Raw genomic sequence first — 24665 nt, 5'->3', positions numbered from 1 at the left:
GTCCACCTATCGAAACGTTGGCCAGCGTGTCTGAGGCACTTCAACCCTGTTTAAAAAAGTTTATACCACAGTCTGCCATACTAAAGGAAGCTAGACTTCAGTATCCCACCAGCGCGGCGACAGGAGGTCCCAGTTTTTTGTGCAGCCCTAACTGAACCCTTAGGTGGTAGTCCGTCCGATCAGCCATAATGGATAGATCCAAAGAGAGTTTTCGCATTTGGCAATGGAACTGCAGAGGTATTCTAACAAGAAAGCCCCTCTGCAACAGTTTTTCAGGTCTTTCGCTGTCAAACCTCAGGCTATCGCTCTCCAAGAAACATTACGCTCCGCAGCCTCGCTCCAGGGCTACAGGACGTCTCGCGCCTGCCCGGGGGGGCGAGGTATTTGCATCCTGATCGATGAAAGGTTGGCTCATCTCATCCACGACCTCAAGCTGGCGAGTGGTATAATGGAAAATGCCATAGTTGCGATCCTGCTCGACGTACCGCAGCGGAATCAGTGCAGCAACAACATGTTCGTCCTCAATATCTATAGCAACCCCCAGGGACTCGCACCAGCAGTTCAAGAACATCATAAAGAAAGTGACCGACTTGGCCGGCGCTTGACCCTTGGTCGTCGTCGGCGACCTCAACGCACCGTATGGCATCTGGGGCTACATCTACGACCCTACCAAGGGGCGCGAATTGTGGCAAGACGCCAACGAGATGGGCTTTTACTCTGGTCACTGACAAAGATTTTCCTACGCGCTTCGGCAACTCCGTTACCCGGGAATCGACACCCGACCACGCCTTCGTCAGGAACGTCGAGTACGTGGGCAGGGAGAAGACCGCAATGGAGTTTGCCAGCGACCACTACATTATCGAGACCGATTTTAAAGTGTCGCGGAGTAGGGTCATGGAATTCACGTTTATCGATTGGGACCATTTTCGCAAGATTCGCGAAGAACCCGGGAGAGACAGGGCACTGCCAGTCTCGAAGAATGGTGTGAAGGCATGCGGAACAACGCTTCCGCGGCATCCAAAAAATTGGAAACCGATCGCGACGTCGAGCGGATGGACAGCAGACTTGCTCACCTGATTGAGGCCAAAAACGCCTTATGCGCCCATGGAAGGGTCAAAGGCTCAATCGCAGGCTCCGAAAGAAGACCTCGGAGCTCAACAAGCTCACTGATGACCACTGCAGGGCGCTATGCCAGTAGCAGTGGGACGAACTCTGCGAATCCATCGACGGACAGATGCGCAATGGCAAATCCTGGGGTATGCTGAAGCAGCTTCTCGACGAAAGCGGCTCAAAGTCAAATCAGAGGCATACGTTGGCCCGGGCCATTCACGAAACCACCATGTCTCACACCGCCGATGAACTCGACTCAAAACTTACACAGAAGTATCTGCCCGTCCGTCGTGACGGAGATCCAGCGGCCCAACTAATGGACTACCGAAGCCCTCCACGCCCCGAGCTGGACGAAGACTTCTCCATTGCCGATGTCAAACAGATCATTTTCGCGTTCAACCATTAGCCTGCGTGGAGGCCTGACGGAGTCACCCACAGAATGTTGAGAAACCTCGACGACACGTCGATCGTCTTTCTGACCGACAAGATCAACGAGTCCTGGAAGAGCGGCGTTGTTGTTGCAGCATGGAAGACGGCCTGCACGGTGCTCAGTCCCAAACCCGGCAAGGCCCCGAATGGAGAACATGGTGAACCTCTGGCCGATTTCTCTAAGCTCCTGCGTCGGCAAGCTCATGGAGCGCATCATCCTGAAAAGGCTCAACGGGTAACTCGAAGACAATGAGGTTTACACGTGCAACATGATCGGCTTCCGCGCTGGACTATTGACGCAGGATGCCATGAAACTAATCAAGCATCAGATCGCGGATGGCCGGTCCAGAGACGTCAAGGCTCTGCTCGGTCAGGACGTCGAGAAGGCTTCCGACAGCATGTTCCACACCTTCATCGTCAATACCATCTCAGACCTGGGTCTTGGTTACAGGTTCCAAAGCTACGCCAGCTTTTTTCTAACAGACAGGAAGGCCAAGCTTAGCATTGGAGATTTCCACTCCACAGATGTGTCCTTCAGAGGGTGGGCCACTCCTCAGAGCACCATAATTTCCCCCGCACTGTTCAGCATCTGTACTATTGGTATTTCCGGGAGGTTGGCACGCGTCGAGGACGTCAAGTACACCATCTACTCCGACGACATCGCCATCTGGTGCTCCGCCGACTGCGAGGGCAGAGTCGAAGAAGCCATCCAGGAGACGATCGACCTAATGGAGGAGTATCTCCGCACACCGGACTTCGATGCTCCCCTGCCAAGTTGGAGCTTCTGCTTCACAAAAAAGGGAAGGGAGGCAGACCTAAAGATTGGAAGCTAGTCTCCGAAAGCAGCATCAGTCTTCGCATTTGTGTCGCCGTTATTCGGGTTTTTAGCATGTTTGTTGAATTCAAAGGCGGGAACGGAACGGCTCTCCGCAAGATCACCGCAAAGACAGACAACGCTTTCCGCCTTGTTCGAAGAATCGCAAACCGGCACCAAGGCATGAATGAAACCAATCTTCTCAGACTGATCAATGCCTTCGTATAAGCCACTCCACGTACATGATTCCTATGCACAACTGGCTCAGAGCGGATCGAGACAAACTGAACGCTCTCATCCGCACAGTCAAGAGGGCTCTCGGGCTACCCATCAGGATCCATACCCAGGATCTCAAGCTGGGCGTACATAACTCCACCAAGAAGACTGATCAAGCCCATGAAGGCACGCAACTCACTCGCCTGACCACCACAGCGGCCGGTAAACGCATCCTCGAAGAGCTGGGTTACCACCCTGCGGGATTCCCGATGGTCAGTACTCCGATTCCTAGGTGCATCCGAGCAAGGTGCATTCGAGCCCCTGTGCCCCGAAACATCCATCCCGTCCACAACGAGGCAAGAAGCAAGGTCAAAGCAGCATCCATCGTCAAACAAATCAAGAAAGAAGACATTAGAACAAGCTTGGTCGACGCCACGGAGTACAGCGATGGGAAGACCTTTGCAGTCGTTGTAGTCGACTCCAGCGGCAAGATTACCGATGGCGCCTGGATTTGCCCTTCAGATCGCGGAGTCGCCGAGCCAGCCGCCATTGTTCTCGCCCTGGTAGACGGTAGTGGGTCTGAGATCTATAGCGATTCCAAAACGGCAGTTAGGACTTTCCAGAAGGGTTCCATTGCCAAGCAAGGTGCTCGTCTTCTTAGCGGCTCAAGTCCATATGCTCTCACGCATCATTAGATTCACTGGTTTCCCGCACACGTAGGGTCGGTCGAGGGTGCTCCCCCGAACCTCAATGAGTCTGCTGACGAGGCTGTGCGTGACCTGACTGATCGCGCTTCCTCTGTAAGGAATGCCGGCTGCCCTCTTCCCCCATGGCCACAGGGACGCTCCCGCTACTCACAACGAGGCTATTAAATTCTTCTACATGTTTAGAAGGCTCTTTCCACCCCTCACCCCAAGTTGAATAGGGCGCAAGCTGTTTCACTTAGACTTCTACAGATCAGCACATATCCGTGTCTGTCCGTTCTCCACGAGGCTTAACCCGACGTATATCGCGACGACGCGTGCCCGTCCTGCGGGCAGACCTCCACTCTAGCACACATGCTCTAGGAGTGCTGGTGGACGTACTCCATGTTCACCAAGGAGGAATTGGACTCGCTTCTGCATAGCCCCGCTCTAGACAAGCAAATCGTGGCTGTCGGGCGTGCCCGCGAACGGGCCACTTGGTTAAACCTACCGGTCCCGACGTGGGACTAGCCGGGTGCGCGACGAGTTCGCGTCCTCGCCGGACCTGCAATAAAGTTCCTTCACTCACTCACTCACTCGCTCACTCACTCACTCACTCACTCACTCACTGTAACATGAGCTCGATAGTCACGACGAAAAATTCACCGACGATTACGATGCTCCCTAATACAATATGTGAGTACAGCTCTATACGTCTGTTCATTTCGTGTGTCAGTATTTTGTATTAGATATTGTATTAAATAGGTACACAGTTCATACTGGGAAGAGAACGCTGTGAGTAGAGTAGCTGGCACGGACAATCTCTCTAGTCCGGCACATTGCAAACGATGCAAAGTGTGACGTTACTGCCTCGCTAATCGGGAGATCGTGAGAGAGAGCACGTAGTAGACGCGTGGGCGTGATTCACAGCAGCCATGGCAGACAGGCCTCCGCTCATGCAGCGCTTTGTTTCCATACAGACGAAACGTGCTACTCTGAGGCCATATCCTAGCCATCGTCACCGCACTGCCAGCCTTGCGCGGCACTACGCTTTTCTCCTCATGCTTTCGTTATACCAGCGACGAGAGTGGCCCTTAGTCGCGGACAAATCGTGTCACCAGTGTCCGCGGCGACAACGCCCAAGGGAGCGTCACATCGATCCTTATCGTAGCCGCTTTCCATCACTCCTCGCAGAAGCAGCGATCCCTTTCACACACACTGATACCGCGGACTGACCTCAGCAGCTGAAGCCGTGGACGCGCGTAGCACTCCTCACCTCACGCTACACTGGCTTCCCCCCTCAGAAGCGCAGATGAGATCGTCCACGCGACTGCGGATGCCGCGGCCGCCGGGAACCCAGCGCATGGGAAGGCCGTCGAACCTTCACTCCTCCTCCGCTTTCCGCTTAAGGCTTTCACTGTAGCCTCCTCCTCCCCTTTCCTCCTCGCGTTCTCTTCTTTCATCTGCTGCGCTCTGCGCTCACTTTAACCTTTCTCAGTGCTCGTTCGCTTGGTTACGAGCTACGTCGGCGAGGCACGTCGACGCTCAACGCAGGAACAGGCACCCAAGCTGCGCTCTAAAATGTCCAAAACTGACACCCAAGTCGGAAGGAAAATATAATGGTGTGTGTTTGGTTATTAATCGTGGAAGTTTACATACGAAGTACTGCAAGTGCGCTCACTCCTTCAAATAAAGTTACAAATCGCTTTTGGAGCTGAATCCTAGCTACATGGTCCGATGGGTAACCAAAATAATTTCCCTCCTAATTAAACAGTTTATCGGAAACCATAAGAAAAAAAATGAGTTGGTGTCCCTCTAGTTGTCCCTAATGGCAGAAATAGTGATTCTGTTTTTGTTGACGTCAGTGTATGCAAAACCGCTTACTCAAGAAATCTGGTAAACTGTGGATAGACCATAGCTGTCGGTTTATTTTGCAATCCCGCTTCAGTAAGGTCCCCACAAGAATTTCTTTTCTTTTGAGCAACATTTTGCTGAGTTTTTGGGCTGCTCACGTACCACTTGCTGGTGGCTTTAAACTATCAGATTTACGATGGCGCTGTTGTAAACAATCACGCAGTGGCACGACTGCCTTGCATACTAGCTGTTTTGAAATGGTAAATCCCCATTTACTATCTTAGTGTAATAATGCAGCTACTAGGCCTTAATAATGCAGTAGTGTTAGATTTATTTTGTGCATAGATTCTACAGTCTCAATCCTTCCGTCGTTAAAGGCATACCTCATCATGAAGTCATTGTCGAACGCATTTCCTCTCCTGTGATTCGAAATTAGGCTAAAGTGCCGCGCAAGGTTTTGTTTTACGATAAAAGTCGCTATATGTCTCCCCATTAATGAGCTGGAAGTATTCTCGCCCCAGCTCAAGTTACACACTTCGTGGTTAGATACGTGCAGACAAAATGCTGTGCAGATAAAATGCTAATCTATGTATAAGAAGAACGTAAACCATCGCGTAGGTGTTTGTTCCTTCTCCGCTTATTCCACCCAAAGAAAGAAAGTGTAAATCATAAAAATCGTATTCAAGCGCTGATAAATAACAGACATCCTTTCGTCCTCTGGTATAGTCAGTCACCCGACTGTGATATCTACTCAAATATGAAAGGATTAGAAAAGCAGGTGACCATATAGATGGCCAAGGCAGAAAATGAGTACTTGTTAAGTTGGGAGAAAAAATAGGATACAGGATCCAGATGAAGTATGGAAATATGTAACGACCTAAACGAAAATGCGTGGGCCTATGTGCGATGATGTGAACGGCATGAACTATGACGCAAACGGCGAGGCTAAAGTAAAGGCTTTAATGACTATTTTCAGTGTGCGTTCCAGGAGTCAGTGGGACCTGTCGCTGATCTGAAGGTTTACGCTGAGCAAGTGGTAGGCATACATTTCTCGATTAGTAGCACTTCCGAGCTTTTCGAGAACATGAAAGTGCCTCGTCCAGTTTACATTGCCAGTTTCATCATACAGAAATGTGCCCTTTTGATTTCACCTTTCTTATTAGGCAGTGCAAAATGTCCTTTCAATAAAACGCACTGCCTATTAATTGGAAAAGCGCTGACGTCTGTTTCATACGCAAGAGTAACGAAACAACGTCGACGTAGAGCTTTATGCCTACTTCCTTAACCTGTGTGCGTTGCAAAATACTAGAGCATGTAACTTGCACCTATCTGATCAGTTGTCTTAACAATATTTATTTCTTTTATCCAACACAACGTAGTTTCAGAGCTGGATTCTCGTGTAATAAACAAGTGGTAGAACTTACGCATGACATTGCTGATTTCATTTACTCAGGTGGCCAGATAGATTGCATGTTTTTAGATTTCCGAAAAGCACTCGATTTTGTTTCATATAAACAGACTGTTGCAAAAGCTGACCTTTTTTTAACATGCCCAATCATCTGTTCACCTGGTTTCATGTTCAGTGGTGTGACGGACGGTAGCGTCTTGTACTGGGTAAGAGTCGTCATCGTAAGTCTTCTCAGACGTTGCTCAAGGGTTCACCTTGAGGCAACTGCTTTTTTTTATACGTGTATGACCTTACTAACTATGTTTCATGTAACGTTAAACTCTACGCGGATGTTTCTGCATATATGGTGAGGTTAACGGTGACATGAAATACAGGTGTATGAAATAAAACCTGCACTCTATAGTTCTTAGTATTTCTAAACAAAATTTCGTCAGATTCACCGAATATTCCGTTGGGTATTGTTTATTTATTGCGAAAGGTAGGAATATTTAGGCGTCCTTTTTAGAAGCAATTTGTCTTGGAAAGCACAGACAGAGCATATATCAGCGAAAGCAATCAAGGTCTTGAACTTCCTTTGACGCAGCTTCAGCAAGGCCCTTTTAAAACTAAGAGAAGTGCTGTATATGATGAATGTATGTCCGATATTTAAATTTGCTTAAAGCGCATGGTACTCGACTGCGATCACGTACGCCAGTATGCTAGACGGATGCATAAAGGCGCAGCTCGCTCTGTCATGTCCGATTACAATGTCCACAGACCCTCATCAGACATCGTTAATGCGCTGGAGTAGTCATTGCTGAATGGAAGGCGTCAGCTCTTAAGAATAGGTATTTTACAACATTCTGAAGAGAACTGACATAGATAACAATGAGTATACATATACTTAAAAAATGACTAACCCTTCATCTACCGGAGAGTGTGGGTAAGCGAAGCTTGTCCCCTGTGCGCCTGACCTTCGTTACGGTGAAGTAACCAACAGGTAACTGTGCCGGATTGCTTCGACCTCCCACTCCCTCCCCTCGGGATCTTCATCTCGTTGCTGTCGGATTGCCTGTGCTCGGGCTGCTCTAACGCCTCAATCGGCGTGCCGACGACGAGCCCTTTCACGCGCAAGTTCTCACCGTCACTCGTCGAAGGCTGCCAGTTGCTCGGGGGAACGCACAACGCGTGGTCGTCCCATACCATTTCCGAGAATGAACTGAATGGAAAGGAGGCCAGTGCAGTGCGCACAACACCATTTCCTTCCTTTTCCTTACCCCGGCGGAAGCGAAACGGCTCTGATTGGTTGCGCGCGTGGCGTGAGCGCGCACGTATGCAGCTGGGATTCTCGCTAATGACTCACGCTACGGCACCGGCGCAGCTGTCAACTCATCACACCGCCATTTCCCGCAGCTGCTGTGCCCCAAGAGCAATGTGTTTTTCTACGTGACCACAACGACACCAAAACTTGTGAACCACTACAAGCTTCACTTCAAAAGCCCCCTCCCCGTTTCTTGTAGCAAGGACCTCAAACTGAAATTAAGTGAGTGTAACTGCTGTATAAATTTATCCAAGTATGCCTTTCGCCCTCTCACCATTCATGATTGGAACCACTTACCGGTGGAAATTACCACTGCGTCTCCTTCACCTTTTTCTTTACTGCGAGCGCGTTTTTCATAAAAAATATCTGACTAAATTCCACCGTGTCAAAGTATGTGTACAGAGAAGCTATTGGTGAAGTTAGACAAAGACAACTGACCTTAGACTACGTTACATAAGCACCACCACTCGAAGCAGCATACATCACACGCACACGCACATGTGCGGAAGTGCAGCGTCAAGGCCATACGCCAAACGTGAGTGTCTTACTGAAATAAAGTATGTTTAAAAGTAAATAGTGTCTGAGAATGCGTAAACTACGACTTACACACAAGTTGCAGACATGATAGCTTCGGACTGTAAATCGAATATACGAGAAAACATAATTCTCTTACACCGAAGCTGAAAAACCAACACATTGTTGAGCTGCCGTTTCAAGTCTGTCTGAGTGGCTGGGACCGCTAGGTGGTGACACGGTTTCGTGACAGTCTTTGCCATAATGCCGATTGCAGTCGCAGCGTACGCTGTGCGACAGATGCAATGGGCAGAGCGCCCACATAGTGTGCACACATTTGTGAGGGGGCACACGCTTGTGTGCGAAAGTGCAGCATACAGCCGCATTCTTCTGGGCCCTCCGCCTAGCGAAGGTGCGTTATTGAAATAAGTGAACTTCTCAAAGTAAAATGTGTCGTAATATTTGCAAAGTACAACTTTCATACAACCTGCAGACAGGGTAGCATTTGATTGAAATTGGAGTATACGAGAAAACAAAATATGCAACGCGATAACTCAATCGCAAAGCCATTTTACAGGTGCCGGGCATACGGTATTGTTATTTGAGTGAGCACAGGCCGAAAACTCCTGACCACCTAGAGGCTAACAGCTTCACTGTCAAATAAATGCTGGGGTTTCACATGCCAAAACCATGACATGATTAAGAGGTGCGCTGTAGTGGCAGACCCCGGAATGAGTTCGACGACATGAAAATCTTTAACGTGCACCCATGCACGGCACACTCGTATTTTTGCATTTCGCTTCCAGCGAAGTGCGGCCCCCGCGGCAGGGATCTTATCTCGCACCCTCGGACGTAGCAGCGCAACGTCGTAGCCACGACAACACCACGGTAGGTGAACACACATTTGCAACAGCGACAACTGTTTTATTAACTTCATTTTATTGTCACATCATTTGATTATTGTATTAGGTTTCAAGCACCAGCTGTGTATCTTCTATTACCCATGTATTTGATGCACATGTTCGCTCTTTTCTCCCGACTACAATGTCAGCTATGGCACCGCAGTAATATATGTGTATTCAATCACCATTGAAACACCATGGACAATGGTCGTGTTTCAATCCGCCCTTCTACAACCCTGGCCCTGGGCACCTCGACCACTTTCAGGCCATATCCGGCATTCACGCGTTAGTCTGAAAATTCGCCTAAGTTGCCCTTGGTACTCGTTCGCCACGCTGCTTTGTTCGGCCATAGCATGGGCGACCTTTCGCCGACCACTCGCCGATATGTGTGCCGCTGACGATGTACGCGAAATGGGAGAGCACCGTGATCGCATAACACGTCCGTTAAATGCTCGATATGGACATTATTCGGCCCTCTTCAAGCCCGTGGGCAGCGCCCGTCGTTATTGTTCGAAAATAAAATTGTTCGTTGAGGTTTTGTGTTGACTACAGACAACTGAAGAAATGTACGACGCCCAACGTGTACCCACTACCTCGAATCGCTGACGCTATTGATTCACTGCGGCATCCCAAGTTCTTTTCATCGCTTGATTTACGCGTGGGGTACTGGCAAGTCATCGTCGCTGAAGAAAACTGCAAGGCAGCCTTTCGGGACTTCGTGCTCGCACGAATTAATTGCATGCTATTTGGGTTGCGCACGGCTCCCAGTACCTTTCAGCGCGCCATCAACTGCGTGCTAGGACCTCTGAAGTACCAATCTTGTGTGGTGCATCCTGTTCGTTGGCGCAGCGCAAGAACAACATCTGCACAATTTGGACGAAGTACAACGCAAGGTCTATGAGGCTTGGTTTCGGTTACATGGCGCCGAGTGCCAATTCGGTCTCTCCAAGATTTCACACCTATAGGACACACTGTCTCTCCAAATGGCATCCAGCCGCTCCTGGAACGCACTGCTGCTGTGGCGGAATATCCCACACCAACTTGCCTCAAACAAGTTCAGTCGTTTGCAGCAGTGGCTTCGTATTTACGTAGATTTGCTCCCCGCTTCGCATCCACCACCGCTCCTCTGACCGAGTTATATAAAAAAGGAGGTATGTGTTGAATGCGGTGCTCCATAAGAAATCGCTTTTCGAACTTTAAAACAGCAGCTAACTCTCTGTCCAGCACTAAGTCAGTTCGAACCCGCCGTGGTTGCTCAATGGCTATGGTGTTGGGCTGCTAAGCACGAGGTCGCGGGATCGAATCCCGGCCCCGGCAGCCGCATTTAGATGGGGGCGAAAACACCCGTGTGCTTAGATTTAGGTGCACGTTAGAGAACCCCAGGTGGTCGAAATTTCCGGAGTCCTCCACTACGGCGTGCCTCATAATTTAATTATGAGGCACGCCGTAATTAAACCCCATAATTTATTTTTTTAAAGTCAATTCAATGGCGAGTTGACTAGGCCAGCGAGATGGGCTTTCGGGCAGTGCTCATGCAACATGACCCTGATGGCATAGAACCTATTGTCGCATATGCGAGCCGCAAACCTTCAGATACCCAGCGCCACTACCCTCCAATGAGCTAGGATGCCTTGCGGTGGTATGGAGTGTGGATGGCAAATTCCGTCACTATCTCTTTGGGTGCAAGTTCACGGTTGTGGCCGACAATTCTGCGTTAACATGGATGTTTCCCAAGCAGCAGCTGAAGCATAACTTTGCCCGATGGATTACCACGCTGCAAGAGCACGGTTTGGCGGGCGCCACCATGCTGGAGGGCAAGACAACATCGCCGACGCTCTCTCACGGATCCCATTTGACCGCGCTGCCCGAAACGACAACCATCACATTTTATTCTCTCAACAACGCTTCTCCAAAGCCCAACAGGAGGACAAAGGCTTATTATCAACCATTGTCTCAATCGCTGTTACATGAAAGAATTCGACATATGTAATACGCGATGACACGCGGTATCGGCATCATATCATGAGAGGCAAACAAACAACGACACCAAGGCCAACATGGGGGAAATTACTTGTACTTGCTAAGTGAATTAAAAGAAATGATAAATTATAGGCAATGAAAGTGGATTAAAAAACAACTTGCTTTATGTGGGCAACGATACCACGTCTTCGCAATACGCGTGCGATGCTCGCAGCCATCGGTATCAATGACACCAGGAAAACTACGAAGAACGTCACCTCCTAATCATTCATAATTGTTTTAGATCGGAAACATAACGAGCCATGACGCACCGCAAGGAGGGCACGTTGGCTAGCGAGCCACGCTCCACAGAATGCAATAATGCTTCTGGTGAACGAAGGTGGAAAGCAAGATTTGAACGGAGACATGGCCTGCCAAAAAATCTATGTCAGACCGTGCTAAAACCTTGTGCAGCCGTGAACCAAGAAGATATCTTAGTAGGGCAGAGGTGCAGCACCATTAGACGTCTGCATTTAAACCCCAGGCAAATGGTCTTATGGAACGAACGAAAGCATCTAGGCACGACTCGCTACGTATACCAAAGTAAGGAAAAGAGGAGAAGCTGACCATGACGTTCACCTTCAATCAGCTGCTTATGCCGTTAACATGGCGCTGTAGATATCTACCAGGAGGACACCATATGAAACTATCTACGGGAAGCTGGCCCAGCTGACAGCGGTGCTGAACATAGACAATCCGGTTACCATCTCCAGATCCGGCGGCCGAGCATGCGTCTTTGAAAAGACCAGCACAGCAGCGATCAGAAGAGCTTCAAAAGCGCGAGAAGAGCAGAACTGCCACTATGACCGTCGACATCAACCTGCTCTGGTGCGTTACGTCGGTAACGAGGTGAGGGTCCCAAGGGGAGTCGGCTCACCAAGCCAGAAGTTACTAGCGAGGTTTGAAGGGCACTTCGCAAATACCCGGCGCATATGCGAGAGCACCTGGCACGTGAACACTGCAGTTTCAGGCGCCAGCTTCGGCAGGTGTAAAAGAAATAACTTCGCCGGGCACGTGTCACACCTCAAGTAATTGTTCCTTCAATTCAAGTGAACTGTCTATTTTAAAATGAATTGTCGATCCATCTTTTAGGTCTTCAGCATGGGCGAGTGTGAAGACACAGAAGCGCACTTGGTCTTGAGCGCTCGGACCGCGGGTGCGAGAAGAGAAGAAGCGGAATTAAACCACGCGTTCGATGCCACTGCCCTTTTCTCCATTAGAAAACAAGTAAATAAAAGAATGACTAAATAAACATGAATAATTAGATAAAAATAAACGCACGTAAAAAGAATACCACGTTTTCGGTAAGCATTCAGACCTATATTTATGATCGAAACATGTGAAATGCACACACCTTCCTTGCTGTCACGTAATCCTTCTTCCAAACTAATTGACAGAAAATAAAGGGCAAAAAAAGTCAAGCGAGATCGTACTTCGAACTATGTATGCATTTATTAGCACAGAGTCGAACACCTTAATAACGAAGTGCTTGGGGCCACCGATATCCTTCGTTATAAAGGTCATTTCACTGTACAGCTCCCGCAGCGCATGGCTCACACAAGAACAGGGACACAGTAATTCCTTCGTGGTACAGGTCATCCCGTTATAAAGGAGTTCGTTGTAGAGGTTCTCGACTGTATACGTCTGATCTTTGGAAACAAACGTCGCTGCTACTCCCTTCGCATTTCTTTCTCTCCACGCATTGCTCAAGGACCTTGCGTGCCTACATCTCCTTCTGTCTTCCAGCCGCTTGCAGCATACAATTTCATCGCGAAGCGCTTATAACAGAGCCTGCTTAGCGGTGGCAATATCGGCCCTAGTGCTGCCAATAAAGGCGATGACAGTAGATGGCGCTCAATACAGAGTTCGCGGAGCGTACCTTACTATGCTACACTATTGGGCAGGTTGGTGTAGCATCTTCAGAACTTCTAGGACTAGTACTTAGACGAAGAGGAAGAGCAAAGAATGTGTCTTCCCTTTGTCCGTTGTCTAAGCGCTGGTCCTACAAAACCTGAACTAGCATAAATTGTGATCATAGCGGGCGCATGAAACCTGCATTTCCCAGGACATTGATTAAAGTTCGAGGTGAGGGAGGAAGGGGGTGCAGACGCAATAAACCGGTGGCCACGAATGCTTCCTGCACGTCCCTTCTCAGAAAGCTGCGCATGCTGCGGCTGTGGCGCATTACTAAGATATTGAAGCAGCACGCTTAAAACTGACACGTTCACGCAACATAGCAAGGACATCCATAGGCGCTGGACTGCTACTACTGCTTTATTGCTCAAAGAGCCGCCTTTTGTAGTGTCGTTGGAGAAGCGCACGCGCTGTGACGGGAGTGAGGCATGAACAAGAGTAAAAAAAGAAAAACAACAATGGAGGAGGAATAAACTTTATTACTTGAAATGAGCCGACGGTAAAATCGTCCGAGGTGGGCGGCGTCCCTAGTCCAGGATGCCGTGGGCCTGAGCTGATAGCTTGGCCCTGCTCACCAGGCGATGCTGGTCTTCAGGGGTCGAGCTTGTCAGCTGTGCCTCCCACTGCTCGACGGTTGGTCCAGTGATGGGCGGTGTCGATGGGTTTTTTTTACATTCCCATACGATGTGGCAGAGGGTATTGGGCGTGGAGCAGAAGGCGCATTTGTGAGTATAGCTCGTAGGACACATGGCGTGTAGCAGGGTGCCACGCGGGAATGTGCCGGTCTGTAGTCTTCGGAAGATCACCGCCTCTTCTCTTGTCAGCTGGGGATACGGGGGTGGATAGATACTTCTACCCAGTCTGTAGTGGCTCAGGATATCGGCGTATCTTTTCGGGCCGCTATTTTGTTGGTCTACCGGTACTCGTGAACCTGGTGGGATAGCCCGGAGAATGTGATCTCGGGCAGCGGCATTAGCCGCTACATTACCCGCCAGGGACTCGTGTCCCGGCGGGTAATGTCTCGTTTCGAGGATGCTGGAGAGGATGAAATTGTCTCGTTTTTCGAGGATGCTGAGGGCTTGTTTCGAAATGCGGCCCTTTTGATAATTTCGACATGCTGTTTGTGAGTCGGTGATAATTGTGATTAGATCTTCCTCTCGCTGTCCCGTAGTGGCCGCCAGGGCTATCGCCGTTTCTTCCGCGCAGTCGATGTCTAGAGTGCTTACCGAGGCCGCTGCTACCTCTTGTCCTTGGCTGTTGATCACGCTGATAGCATGGGCCACTCTGCTCTTGTACTTTGCCGCGTCAGTGTGTCGGACTTCTCCTTGTTTTGGTCCTTCGTAGGCCTTACGTAGAGCTTTCACTCTCGCTCGCCTCCTTTCTCTGTGGTATTCAGGGGGCATGTTTCTCGGGATGTTGGCCACCGTGATCTTCTCCCTCAGGGGTAGAGGAACCCGCTGTTTAGCGGACTCATATTCGACTGGGTAGCCCAGTCTTATTAACATGTCCCTACCCGTGCTGGTGAGCTTGAGTCGCTCTATCTGACTCGTCTTGTGGGCCTCTACTAGTTCCTCCCAAGTATTGTGGATGCCCAGCCTGAGTAGCTTCTCCGTCGACGTCGTCGGTGGAAGCCCCAGTGCCAGCTTGTAGGTCTTTCGTATTAGGGTGTTCAATTTGCCTCGCAACCCGCCGTGGTTGCTCAGTGGCTATGGTGTTGGGCTGCTGAGCACGAGGTCGCGGGATCGAATCCGGGCCACGGCGGCCGCATTTCGATGGGGGCGAAATGCGAAAACACCCGTGTGCTTAGATTTAGGTGCACGTTAAAGAACCCCAGGTGGTCAAAATTTCCGGAGTCCTCCACTACGGCGTGCCTCATAATCAGAAAGTGGTTTTGGCACGTAAAACCCCAAATATTATTATTAATTTGTCTCGCTCGCTGTTCTTGAGACCCAGGTACAGGGTGCCGCAAGTGACTCTGCTGATTATCAGGGCTTGTATTAATCTGATTGTGTCCTGCTCTTTCAGGCCGTGCTTTTTGTTTGTCACTCTTCGCACCAAGTGCGCGCCCTTTTTTTTGTAGGCTCCCACTCTAGTAATCAACCAAGTCCAAGATGGTGGCGCGCTCTGTCAGAATCACACCGAGGGGTGACTGACACACCTGTCTTTCCAAATCTTAATTCCTATTGCTTCGAAAATTTCCTTTGTTTGTTTTCTGGGTTTCCTGCGCACAACTTGTTTTTTTCAGGACGTGTTTGCAGCCACAATTTCTGCAGTGCAAGGCTAAATGACGTGAAGCTTCTTGCTCGTCTGCCCGATGTATACTGTTACAGGACAGACGGACCTTATAAACCACTCGTTCAGTACACGTGACGTATAGGTTTAGATGCTTGATTGCGCAGGGACAGATTTCCTTTTTCACGCCATTCGCCTTTTTGCACAAGCCCGACAATCGCACAGGTGCAATAACACCGCATCAACGGTTGCCTTTTGGCCTATCTTTCGAAGATTGTAGGAAATTGTGTGCACGTAAGGTACGACCACCTTGACAGTGACTGCGAGTGGCTCCGCTCGCCTTTCACAGTGCAGCTGTTAGCCTGCTCTAGTCGGCAAGGACTTTACGTGACCGTGATAAAAAAGAAAAAGAAAAATTGAACCGAAAGAAAGTGCATATTTCCTTTGGAAGAAGGCACACAACACAGACTTCAATATTCATTTCAATAATGAAAAGCATAAAACAAGCGTCAAAACCATATGATGGATAAGCTGCCTGTGAACAATACAAACCACATTCCTTCTCTCCGCGTGTGTTTCCTGGTAAACATTACGGTTGCATAAGCTGCTCCGGGGAGAAAGGGAAAACTATGGCATACGAATCATCGAGTGACGTCAACAAAGCTCATATTTAAAGGGAGACCTGCCTAGCATATCAGTCAGCTCATTGCAAGACCGCTACGTTTACACCAGACAAAGTTAAGACTCCCGAAGAGAAGATTGAATACAATGAGCAGCGAAGAGTGCAAAATCGTAATGCTCAACAACGGTGTCGTGCTAAAACCATGCAGAACAATAAAATACTTCATATCCCCATCGACGGCATTTGAGTAGCTTTCTAACAGCTTCGCTGGCCATCCACTTTTGCAGGGTCGGGATTGCATGCCATTTTTTTTGTCTTCTCGATAATTCTCAACTAAATGCAACTTTTGCATGTGTGCGTGAACGTATCAGCTTTAAGTGTTCTGCTGTCATATCATGGCTCACCAGGTAACCCATCAATATTTATTAAGTGGTTCTCATAGGTCTTTCCAATATACGGATGAAAAGTGGATGTCATGGGTGCAAAAGAAGAAGTGAATTTAACAATTCGAAACACTCACCGGTAAAAAGCAGAAGTATAAATAACCTGCAGAGCTAAACTGGTGCAGCCGTCCACAAGCTTACGCACGGAGAGTGCACTGAATGAGACACAACTTGATGCAAAGAAGAAGCCTTGGCTGCTGGCAACGGGGTAGTGGTATGCGGTATTCGTTGGTGGAACGAACATGACAGCGAATCATATGCCTCTCCCGCACTCCCGGATGTTAATTTTGTGAAGTAACACGCGAGTGAAACTGAAGTGCGCATTGAAGAGATCTCACCTCAGGTGCGTGCCAGCTGCTTATTCCAAAGCACTCACGCGTGGTTTCCCTTCCTCTTTTTTCCCTCGCATGTTATTCCGCCGACATGAGAGCAGCAAAAAAAAAGACAGAAAGAAAGAAGGAAATACGCACATAATGGAAAAGAGGACATACCATCCTGATTGAAGGTCTGACGTACTGCTACGGTTCGACAGTGGAAAATCACACACAGCATGAATTGAATCCGCGAGGCGAGAATAATTCGAAGGATATGGAAGGAAGGGGGTAGGGGATGTGTAATTAATGCGATAGAATTATATTACCCAGGCGCTTTTCTGCCATCGCCGTCACCGTCGCCGCGAGTTTCTGAATAAAGTCCAAGGGCGATATAATCGTCGCCGCGCGACGTGTGCTGTATGTTCGAGTGAAAGCGTGCGATGCTGAGGTGGCGAACGCGGCTCAGTTCGCCTGTGCAAGCGAGGAAGCGCGCCCTCTCCCATCGCGCGCGAGGCACGGGGGTGAGGCAAGGGGGGTGGGCGTACCTCTCCGGCGGCGGCTGCTTACGGCGCGGCCGTGCGGGTGCCGTACCTTCAAAGCGATCTGCGACGTGGCCAAAGTGCACGCCCTCGCGGGCCTCATCTTCAATGTACCCTGTTTGCAAAGTGCGTCTACTGCTTGTAGCTTCGTATGCGCTGTGCTGTCGATGTTTCATTCGCATTGATGCGACAGACCCACGAAAGTGAATTCGACCGCAGCTGCTGCCGCGATTCCTCTCTGCAGCATTTTGACAGGCTGTTTCCGCATTCATCCAGCAAAATGTGTTCATGATTAGCTGTGCGCGCGTGACTGCGTGCTTGCTGATTTAGTTGAAACACATTGACGGGCTAGTTCATTTGAATCCATGATAGAATGTGTAAGTGCGACTTAAGGAGGATGTGGAAAGCAACAGACACACAGAAAGAAGGCTGCCTCTGTTGTCTCAGTTTTTTCCTACGTCTGCGTACATCATTATATGATTGGTAATTTAGTGAGTAAGCGAATGTTTGCAAGTTTATACGGCCGATAAATCGACTATCATTACTACTAATTTTCTATATCTCTCTTCTTCTTTTATTCTTTCCGTCCCCTTTTCCCTTTCCCCAGTGTAGGGTAGCCAACCGGGCTCAGTCCTTGTTAACCTCCCTACCTTTCCTTTCGCATTTTCTCTCTCTTTATATCGCAAGCGTGGTTCGCCTTCCTGGCGAAACTGCAATTTTTTTTAGAAATCGTGGATAACGTAGAGAACGCCAGCAATTAAGGCGAATAACACACGGAAGGTTTGCGAGAAAGAGCAGGGATAATTGAAGGTTGACTCTGTTGGCTGATTGCAACTCTGCATTTGGGTTATGCGAATATGTCACATAAAGCTAATCTCTCCCTAACGAAGTGCTATTTAACCTGCTGGTTGGGGCCCTGTTGAAGGTGAGAGATGTTGCAAGAGGGATGGAACATTTGCGGCTGAATCTGCAAATAAAGAGTGCAAATGACATCCTTAAATGGCACACAGACCGCTATGCCACGTTATTCTCCACAGTATTCTCACAATGCACCTAGTGAACACAGCAGCATGTGACATTCCCGAGTGAGTACAGAATACAACGTGCTTTATAAAGCGAAAGGGAGAACCAAAGGGTTCACTTTTTTGGTTAATGGCAAATCTACAAGCCCCACACAGGCAATGAGTCCGGAGAAACCACGGAGGAAACTAACTGACTATAGAATAATTTTATATTGATTGATAAAAAGATGAAAAAAGAAAGTGGACGAAAAGATTAGTTGCCGCTGGCTGGTGCTGAACCGACATATTTCGCATTACCTATGCGGTGCTGGGCCAATTTATCTACGGCAGTACCATAATTGAGTTCTATTTTTGGAGTATCTGTATACTAAATCTAGCCTTGGAACTATTAGCTAGCTAGCGTCCCTCACGGAACTTGTCTGCTCTTAATATGGTCTGCGAGATCCAGTGGCGTGGAGACCATGCTCCTATGTTCACGTGATTTCTGCCGCAAAAGAAGTGTCCCTCATCCGCCGCTATGGATGCCCTGGCTAACTCATGTGTCTAGGCAAAGTACAAATAGGCAAATATTCAAGAAAATGGACTGGACGATGATAACGCGGCAGATAATTGGTGCAACACCGCGCAGGCAATGGGAGTACGGCTCGCACCTGCTGCAAATTCTTTTGCGCTCACTTTCATTTTATTTTGCCTATTATACATGCGCTTCAATTTATCCTCTGTTTGCTTCTAAAGGTGGTATATAGTGCTTTGTTTCGTTACTGGAGAATTCAGCAGCAGTGATAGAATCTGAATTCACAAAAAGCTCATTTTTTAAGCTCTACTGTCATAACTAACCCTAGGGTAGCATGAAGAGCCAGGGCCGATGAAGTCAGAGGTATTCGTATACCTATCATACAGTAACAGAGCGGCGAAACCATACCGCTGAGTGCACGTGCCACTTCAGTCAAGTTCCACTTACCATTTTCTGTGAGGCCACTTCAATTATTATTGCCGCAAATTCTTTGCCTAATTCAGGCATTTGAAATTTATCCGTCCGGCCGTACGTCCGCCTGTCTCTCTCCTTACGCCCACCCAGTGACCCCAATTATCTTCTCGCTTGGGCCACATGGTATGCGGCCATCGTTCCGTCGTCTTCACTCCACCTTCGCGAACCGACTCTCATCATACCAGTCTTAACGCTAGCGTCGTTGAACAGTCGTCGTCATTTCATTCTCGTTATGCCGCCATAGTCATACCACTTTCGCAGTTGCTTCGGGGTCATTAGTTCTCCGGCATTTCATTGTAATCATGCTGCTGTCATTCAATAGTGGATGTGCCACCATTGTCATGCCATCGTCGTCACTGCGCTGTCATCGTGCATTGTTGTCATACATTCGTCGTGATGTCATCATAGCCGTTCGATCTCCGTCAGTGCAGCCTCGCCCTCCGATTCTTCTCTTACCTTCTTCGTTCCACAGTAACCGTCATACAGATGTCGTCAAGCAATCTTTTTCGTGTGGTTGTCGTCTTCCCGCTACTCTCATGCAGCCACCTTCGTCGAATCGTCGTCGTAAAGAGGTCGTTATCCTGTTGTCGTCATTCAGCTGTCGTCATGCAATCGTCATCATTTCCGAAACGTCCCCTCCTTGCGTCATATCACCTTCGACACTCCATGACGCCATGCTATAATGCATAATCATTCAATCATGAGTAATCATCCAATCGTTATTAGGCCGCCATTGTCATGCCATTTCTATCACTACGTCATTACGCAGCTGTTGACACGGATTCATTGTTATAAAGTCATGGTACTGCCATCATCGTCATTCCGTCTTATACAAACTAATCTCGTCATACAATAGCCATGCGCCTTCGTCATTGTACAGTCAGCCCCCCGCCATTGTCGTGATACACTTGTCACCATAGCTTTGTCCGGATACCGTCGTCGTCTATAATGGGTATGTAATTATCAGGATTTCAAAATTGTCATCACTTTGTCGTAGTCCCATGCACGACATTTCGTCTTAGTCCTTCCATCGCCATTACTGCGTCGTCGTCATACAATTGTTATGCCGTCAGGTCATGGACGACCCTGCCCAGTAACTTACATAGCAAAGTGGGCCAATTCCAGAGATGGTGTAGGTTAAATATAGATGAAGCACTAGAAATCTCAGAAAAACACACAAACTCTAAATTAAGGTGTCTTTAGCAATACCGTATTTCGCTCGCTACATTAGTTAGGTATTATTCAGATTAACGTCGACAGTCATCGTAAGATGTGTTCTGGTGGAATGTTCTTTTCTAGGAGACAGAGGGCACTACAGCGCCGGGATCCATACTTGCCTTTGTACGGTACACTTCCGAAGTTTGCTTCGCGACACTGTCATGGATGTAAACACAGTTGAAATCGCTGCTCGAATTAAAGCGGCGCAACGCCTCTCTTGTGTTGAAACGCAGCTGCCTTCTCGAGGAATTGTGTCTTCAAAAGACAATGCGGCATTTGCTGCGCGATGGTATCACAGAAATACAAAGCGCAAAACTGCTTCTCTACATCAGGCAGTGCACGTTGATAAAGCAATGTTAAACATTGACGTGCTCATTCCTGACAGATATCGCTACCTCTCCAACTCTCTTATGAAGCACTTTTGGCAATGATTCACCGCCGCTTTGACAAAAGCTCAGTATCTTTGGCAGTTCGTACATTCTGCCTTTTGCCCAAGCTTACTGCAGAAGTTGTCTGAGACGCGTTCCACCTATAGTACTACCAAATCCTTCCTTCCTGAATGCGTGCATACTACCATGAACACTTATTTGGGCAGGGTACCAGGAGTCGGACGGTAATTTTCACAGCTAAATGGCGTCAACTTGACGACGACAATAACATGATCGCAAACATACCTATAGAAAAATTATACCGCAACATTGTGAAGTGAATATTGTAACACTTCTTTAATATCGGGCGATGGACCCCTGGCAGCCTAGCCCCGGGCACCAACATCAATAACCGTTGGACGAATAAAGTTTATTCCTGTCCTATCCTCCTAAATATTTGCATCCTTCTTTCTAAGGGGGGAGGGGTGACTCAAGCAGTCCAGCTTAGATAGAATTTGCGCGCACTTGCATGGACAGCAAAAACCAAGTTCGGAACGTCAACAGCATCGCCGTAACAACAGGGTCATCTTCGTTATATAAATAACAGAGGTCCTAGAATATTGTTAGAAAACTAAGACCCCTGCCTTATTTCACTTTTCTGTTCTCTTGTTCATTGAAACGACACTGCAAGGCCCGAGGCGTTTGGAAAAGCCTCATTGGTGCTGTGGGGGGGGAGAGGTCTCTGGTCTACGGGGGTAAGGACATGAAGCTTTGGAAATACCCCATTAAGACACGGCCGCATCATGTCGGTTTTAATAACCACGCAGCAAAAGTAAGGAATTTACACTGTCCTGTTTAGTGAAGGCTAATAGACAATACGTGAGCCAGGAAACATCCGCGCGAGAACAAAGAAATGCCCACTATAGCGACGCATTGTTAACTTGATACGTTCGCCTACTTTTCCAGGCATGGTGCAATTTGAAGCCAAATTACATTACTGGTGATGTGATATCGTTGACTGAGTGACCTTCTACTTCGACATGTTTAGAAAATGTCACTTGGTGTAAGATGTGCATTTCTGCTATGGGACTGTAAACCAGATACGGTGGAATGTTTTGGTTTGGAAGATGAACCCGTCATGCATGAAACATTGAATACTCGAGTGTTCAATGTTTGCCACACCACTAACAGAACGTTAATGGTGTGGCAAGTAAAGTCGCCCTTGCCATTCTGGCGAAATAAGATGATGTGCTTTTTGCACTCAATGTTGTAGTCACATGTACATTTGCGAATGCGCATAGCAAGGATGGTAACTATAATTTCAGTGCCATAAATGCACATGAGGCTAGCACTTCTATGAAGCAGGTTTTCCTCCGGGGATTCTAGCCAAATACAAGCCAAAAGAGAAATTATTTTTCTCGGCACTTAGTGCAGTGACTTTGATAAGACTTGTTTACAGTTAAAAGAAATGAAATTGAGACCATGAAGTTTCTTATTAATATTGTGGAAATTGCAAAGTTAAAAAAAAAACTCGTGTATAAATTCTATACCACGGTACCTCAAATATGAAGAAATATAGCATTTCTCTAAACTGCACATGGCATAACAAGCAAAGTGCAGCGAATTGATATGGCAAACCTAGCTCTGCAATACACCACTAATTTGTGAATAGGAGTTTTGGAATCTATTTGGAAACATTGTAACGCTTTTAAGTAAGATGTAAATTCATATACCCAATTTGATCATTTCAGATACTCTAACGATAGCAGTTGACACAAATGCGGTACCTATGTCTTGCGCTGAATTACGTATTTCTAATTTTCATGCTTAACCAAAATTGGGAAACCCCCCCTCCATCGTACACGTGCTGCTTACGTCACATTCGGAAGTATACATAAGCTTTCGTGAACTTTCCTTCATCCCATTGTGAACAAGGCTTGCTCAGGGAAGCCGAAACAGCTTTTAGATTTATTACTTTTTAGTACTTATTTTGGTCGGTGTCCACTGTTTTATTGCTTCAAATACATGAAAAACACAGAACTGCTTTTTGAGATAACCTTTGGGCCAATTTAAGGTAATTTGGTGCATTTGAGAGATAAATATAAATTATAGTAAGTGATGGAAGGGAATTACGACTTAAGGCCAGGAGAAATTGTTAAAGGCTTGTTGAAGAAATTGGGTAAAATTGTAAGTTAAAAAAATCATGGGCGAAGCTTATAAATACGCAACTCTGCGCAAATGACCGATATCACCGTTCTGTAAGATGCATGCGTTGGAACTTCGGATGCGAAAAAGTTTGATATATTTTAATGTAGCCTACATGAATTTATTACGATGTTTACAAGATTTTTGCAAAAGTCCTACTCATATACTAGTGCTGTGCTTCAGAGCCATCTATAATACGTAACTTTTGTAGGTCATAGTCGCACTATTAGATGAAATCTACATAACTGTAATACATATAATATCATATGATATCATATCAATCATATCATCATATCAATCATATCATATATATCATATCAATCATATTTCATTGCTGATTAAGAGAGTTATAAATTTTGAGCTTTGCTTTCTGAAAACTTGTGGTTTTGAGCACGTTTTATCACAATTGATTACCTAAATCAGAGCTTCTCTTCCAGCAGTCACTATATTTTAACTGTTTCTTTTAGATGCAACAAACCTGATCAAAGTTGGTGCAGCGGCTGCCGAGGAAAAAAAATTTTCCGTTCCCATGCATTTAGATACGAGTGTCCCAGGAAATGTTTCCTCTTCAGAACAATGTCCTGTCCACCGCCGCATCAGGAATGGGACGATATCGCCGGTTATTTTCTCAGACACACACACTCACGCGCACGCATGTACGCACGCAATCAGGAATTTCCGCGCATGTGTGTGGCGTTGTAAAACAAGTGCATGTGTGCGAAATTCACGGAGAAACCGAGCGCGTACAGCCGTTCGTCAGTTGTGGAACAAACAGGGCTGATCAGCTTTGTGAACGGCGTGCGCTGGAATGGGATCACTTGCACTCCTTGCCCGATCGCACATCCCAGATATATAGGCGATTATTGCGGCTATCGCGAAAGCTCCTACTGGCAATTTAGTCGATGGTTTCCTTTTGTGCAATAGAAACAAGATAACAGTGCGTGCCAGCATCAGCGCACAGCGGACGTGATAGTAGGTATAGGCGCCGACGACGGGGCGGAGGTTGGGGGGCGAACTCCATCACGCCCCCCGCCCCCCACCAACGGTGCCGAAGCGTCACTTGTACGCTTCGTACTTGATCCCTTCTACGCAGAGGTCATAAATATATACAGGGTGTCCGAAGTAACTATCATGCACGCAGATTTCAAACAAGACAAATGGCGTTGCTCAAACCCAGCCTTGTGTACTTTGTTTCCTGTACAGTCGAGTAGCTGCCAGTAATTTTTCGTTATTGAGATTTAATTAAGTAATTGTCATTAATTATCTAACTCGAGGCGTGATATTTTAATTACCAAAGTGTCAACGAGGCATTTGTTGGCAAAAACAAGGTACATCTAATTGCAGTATTTTCAGTGACGTACTAATTGCGTACAAATTTTTTACGACTGATAAATACCCCCAAAATATGCAGAAAGCCACGTGACTGCGCTCCCACCTAGATCATAAAGAAGCGCCCTCGAACAGACTCTGTCTGAGTTAACCAGAACGAAACGAAGGAAATAAAAAAGAACATTGTGATCGACCTAATTCCTTATCTGCCACGTTCCGGCTG

At 47.6% G+C, this 24665-nt stretch overlaps 2 protein-coding genes across 2 annotated transcripts in view; one reads left to right on the top strand and one right to left on the bottom strand.

Annotated features, from left to right (window-relative positions):
- The window catches only part of LOC139055903 (polyamine-transporting ATPase 13A3-like), a 220057-nt gene that overhangs the window by 185423 nt on the left and 9969 nt on the right, over nucleotides 1-24665 (bottom strand). The window lies entirely within an intron of this gene.
- LOC139055673 (uncharacterized) lies at nucleotides 1550-2372 on the top strand. The gene is made up of 2 exons (XM_070533203.1): nucleotides 1550-1774; nucleotides 1842-2372. The coding sequence occupies exons 1-2, from the start codon at nucleotides 1550-1552 to the stop codon at nucleotides 2370-2372; spliced, it is 756 nt and encodes a 251-aa protein (XP_070389304.1).

This window comes from Dermacentor albipictus, chromosome 2 (genome assembly GCF_038994185.2).
Source record: "Dermacentor albipictus isolate Rhodes 1998 colony chromosome 2, USDA_Dalb.pri_finalv2, whole genome shotgun sequence".
In the NCBI taxonomy this organism is placed as follows: Eukaryota; Metazoa; Arthropoda; class Arachnida; order Ixodida; family Ixodidae; genus Dermacentor; species Dermacentor albipictus.
This window is presented reverse-complemented; position numbering and strand designations above follow the sequence as displayed.

Bases quoted from the DNA above. Each gene is read 5' to 3' on its own strand.
- LOC139055673 (XM_070533203.1), top strand. From the start codon at position 1,550: ATGTTGAGAAACCTCGACGACACGTCGATCGTCTTTCTGACCGACAAG. The intron at 1,775-1,841 runs GTAACTCGAAGA...CTATTGACGCAG, and splicing joins ATCCTGAAAAGGCTCAACGG to GATGCCATGAAACTAATCAA.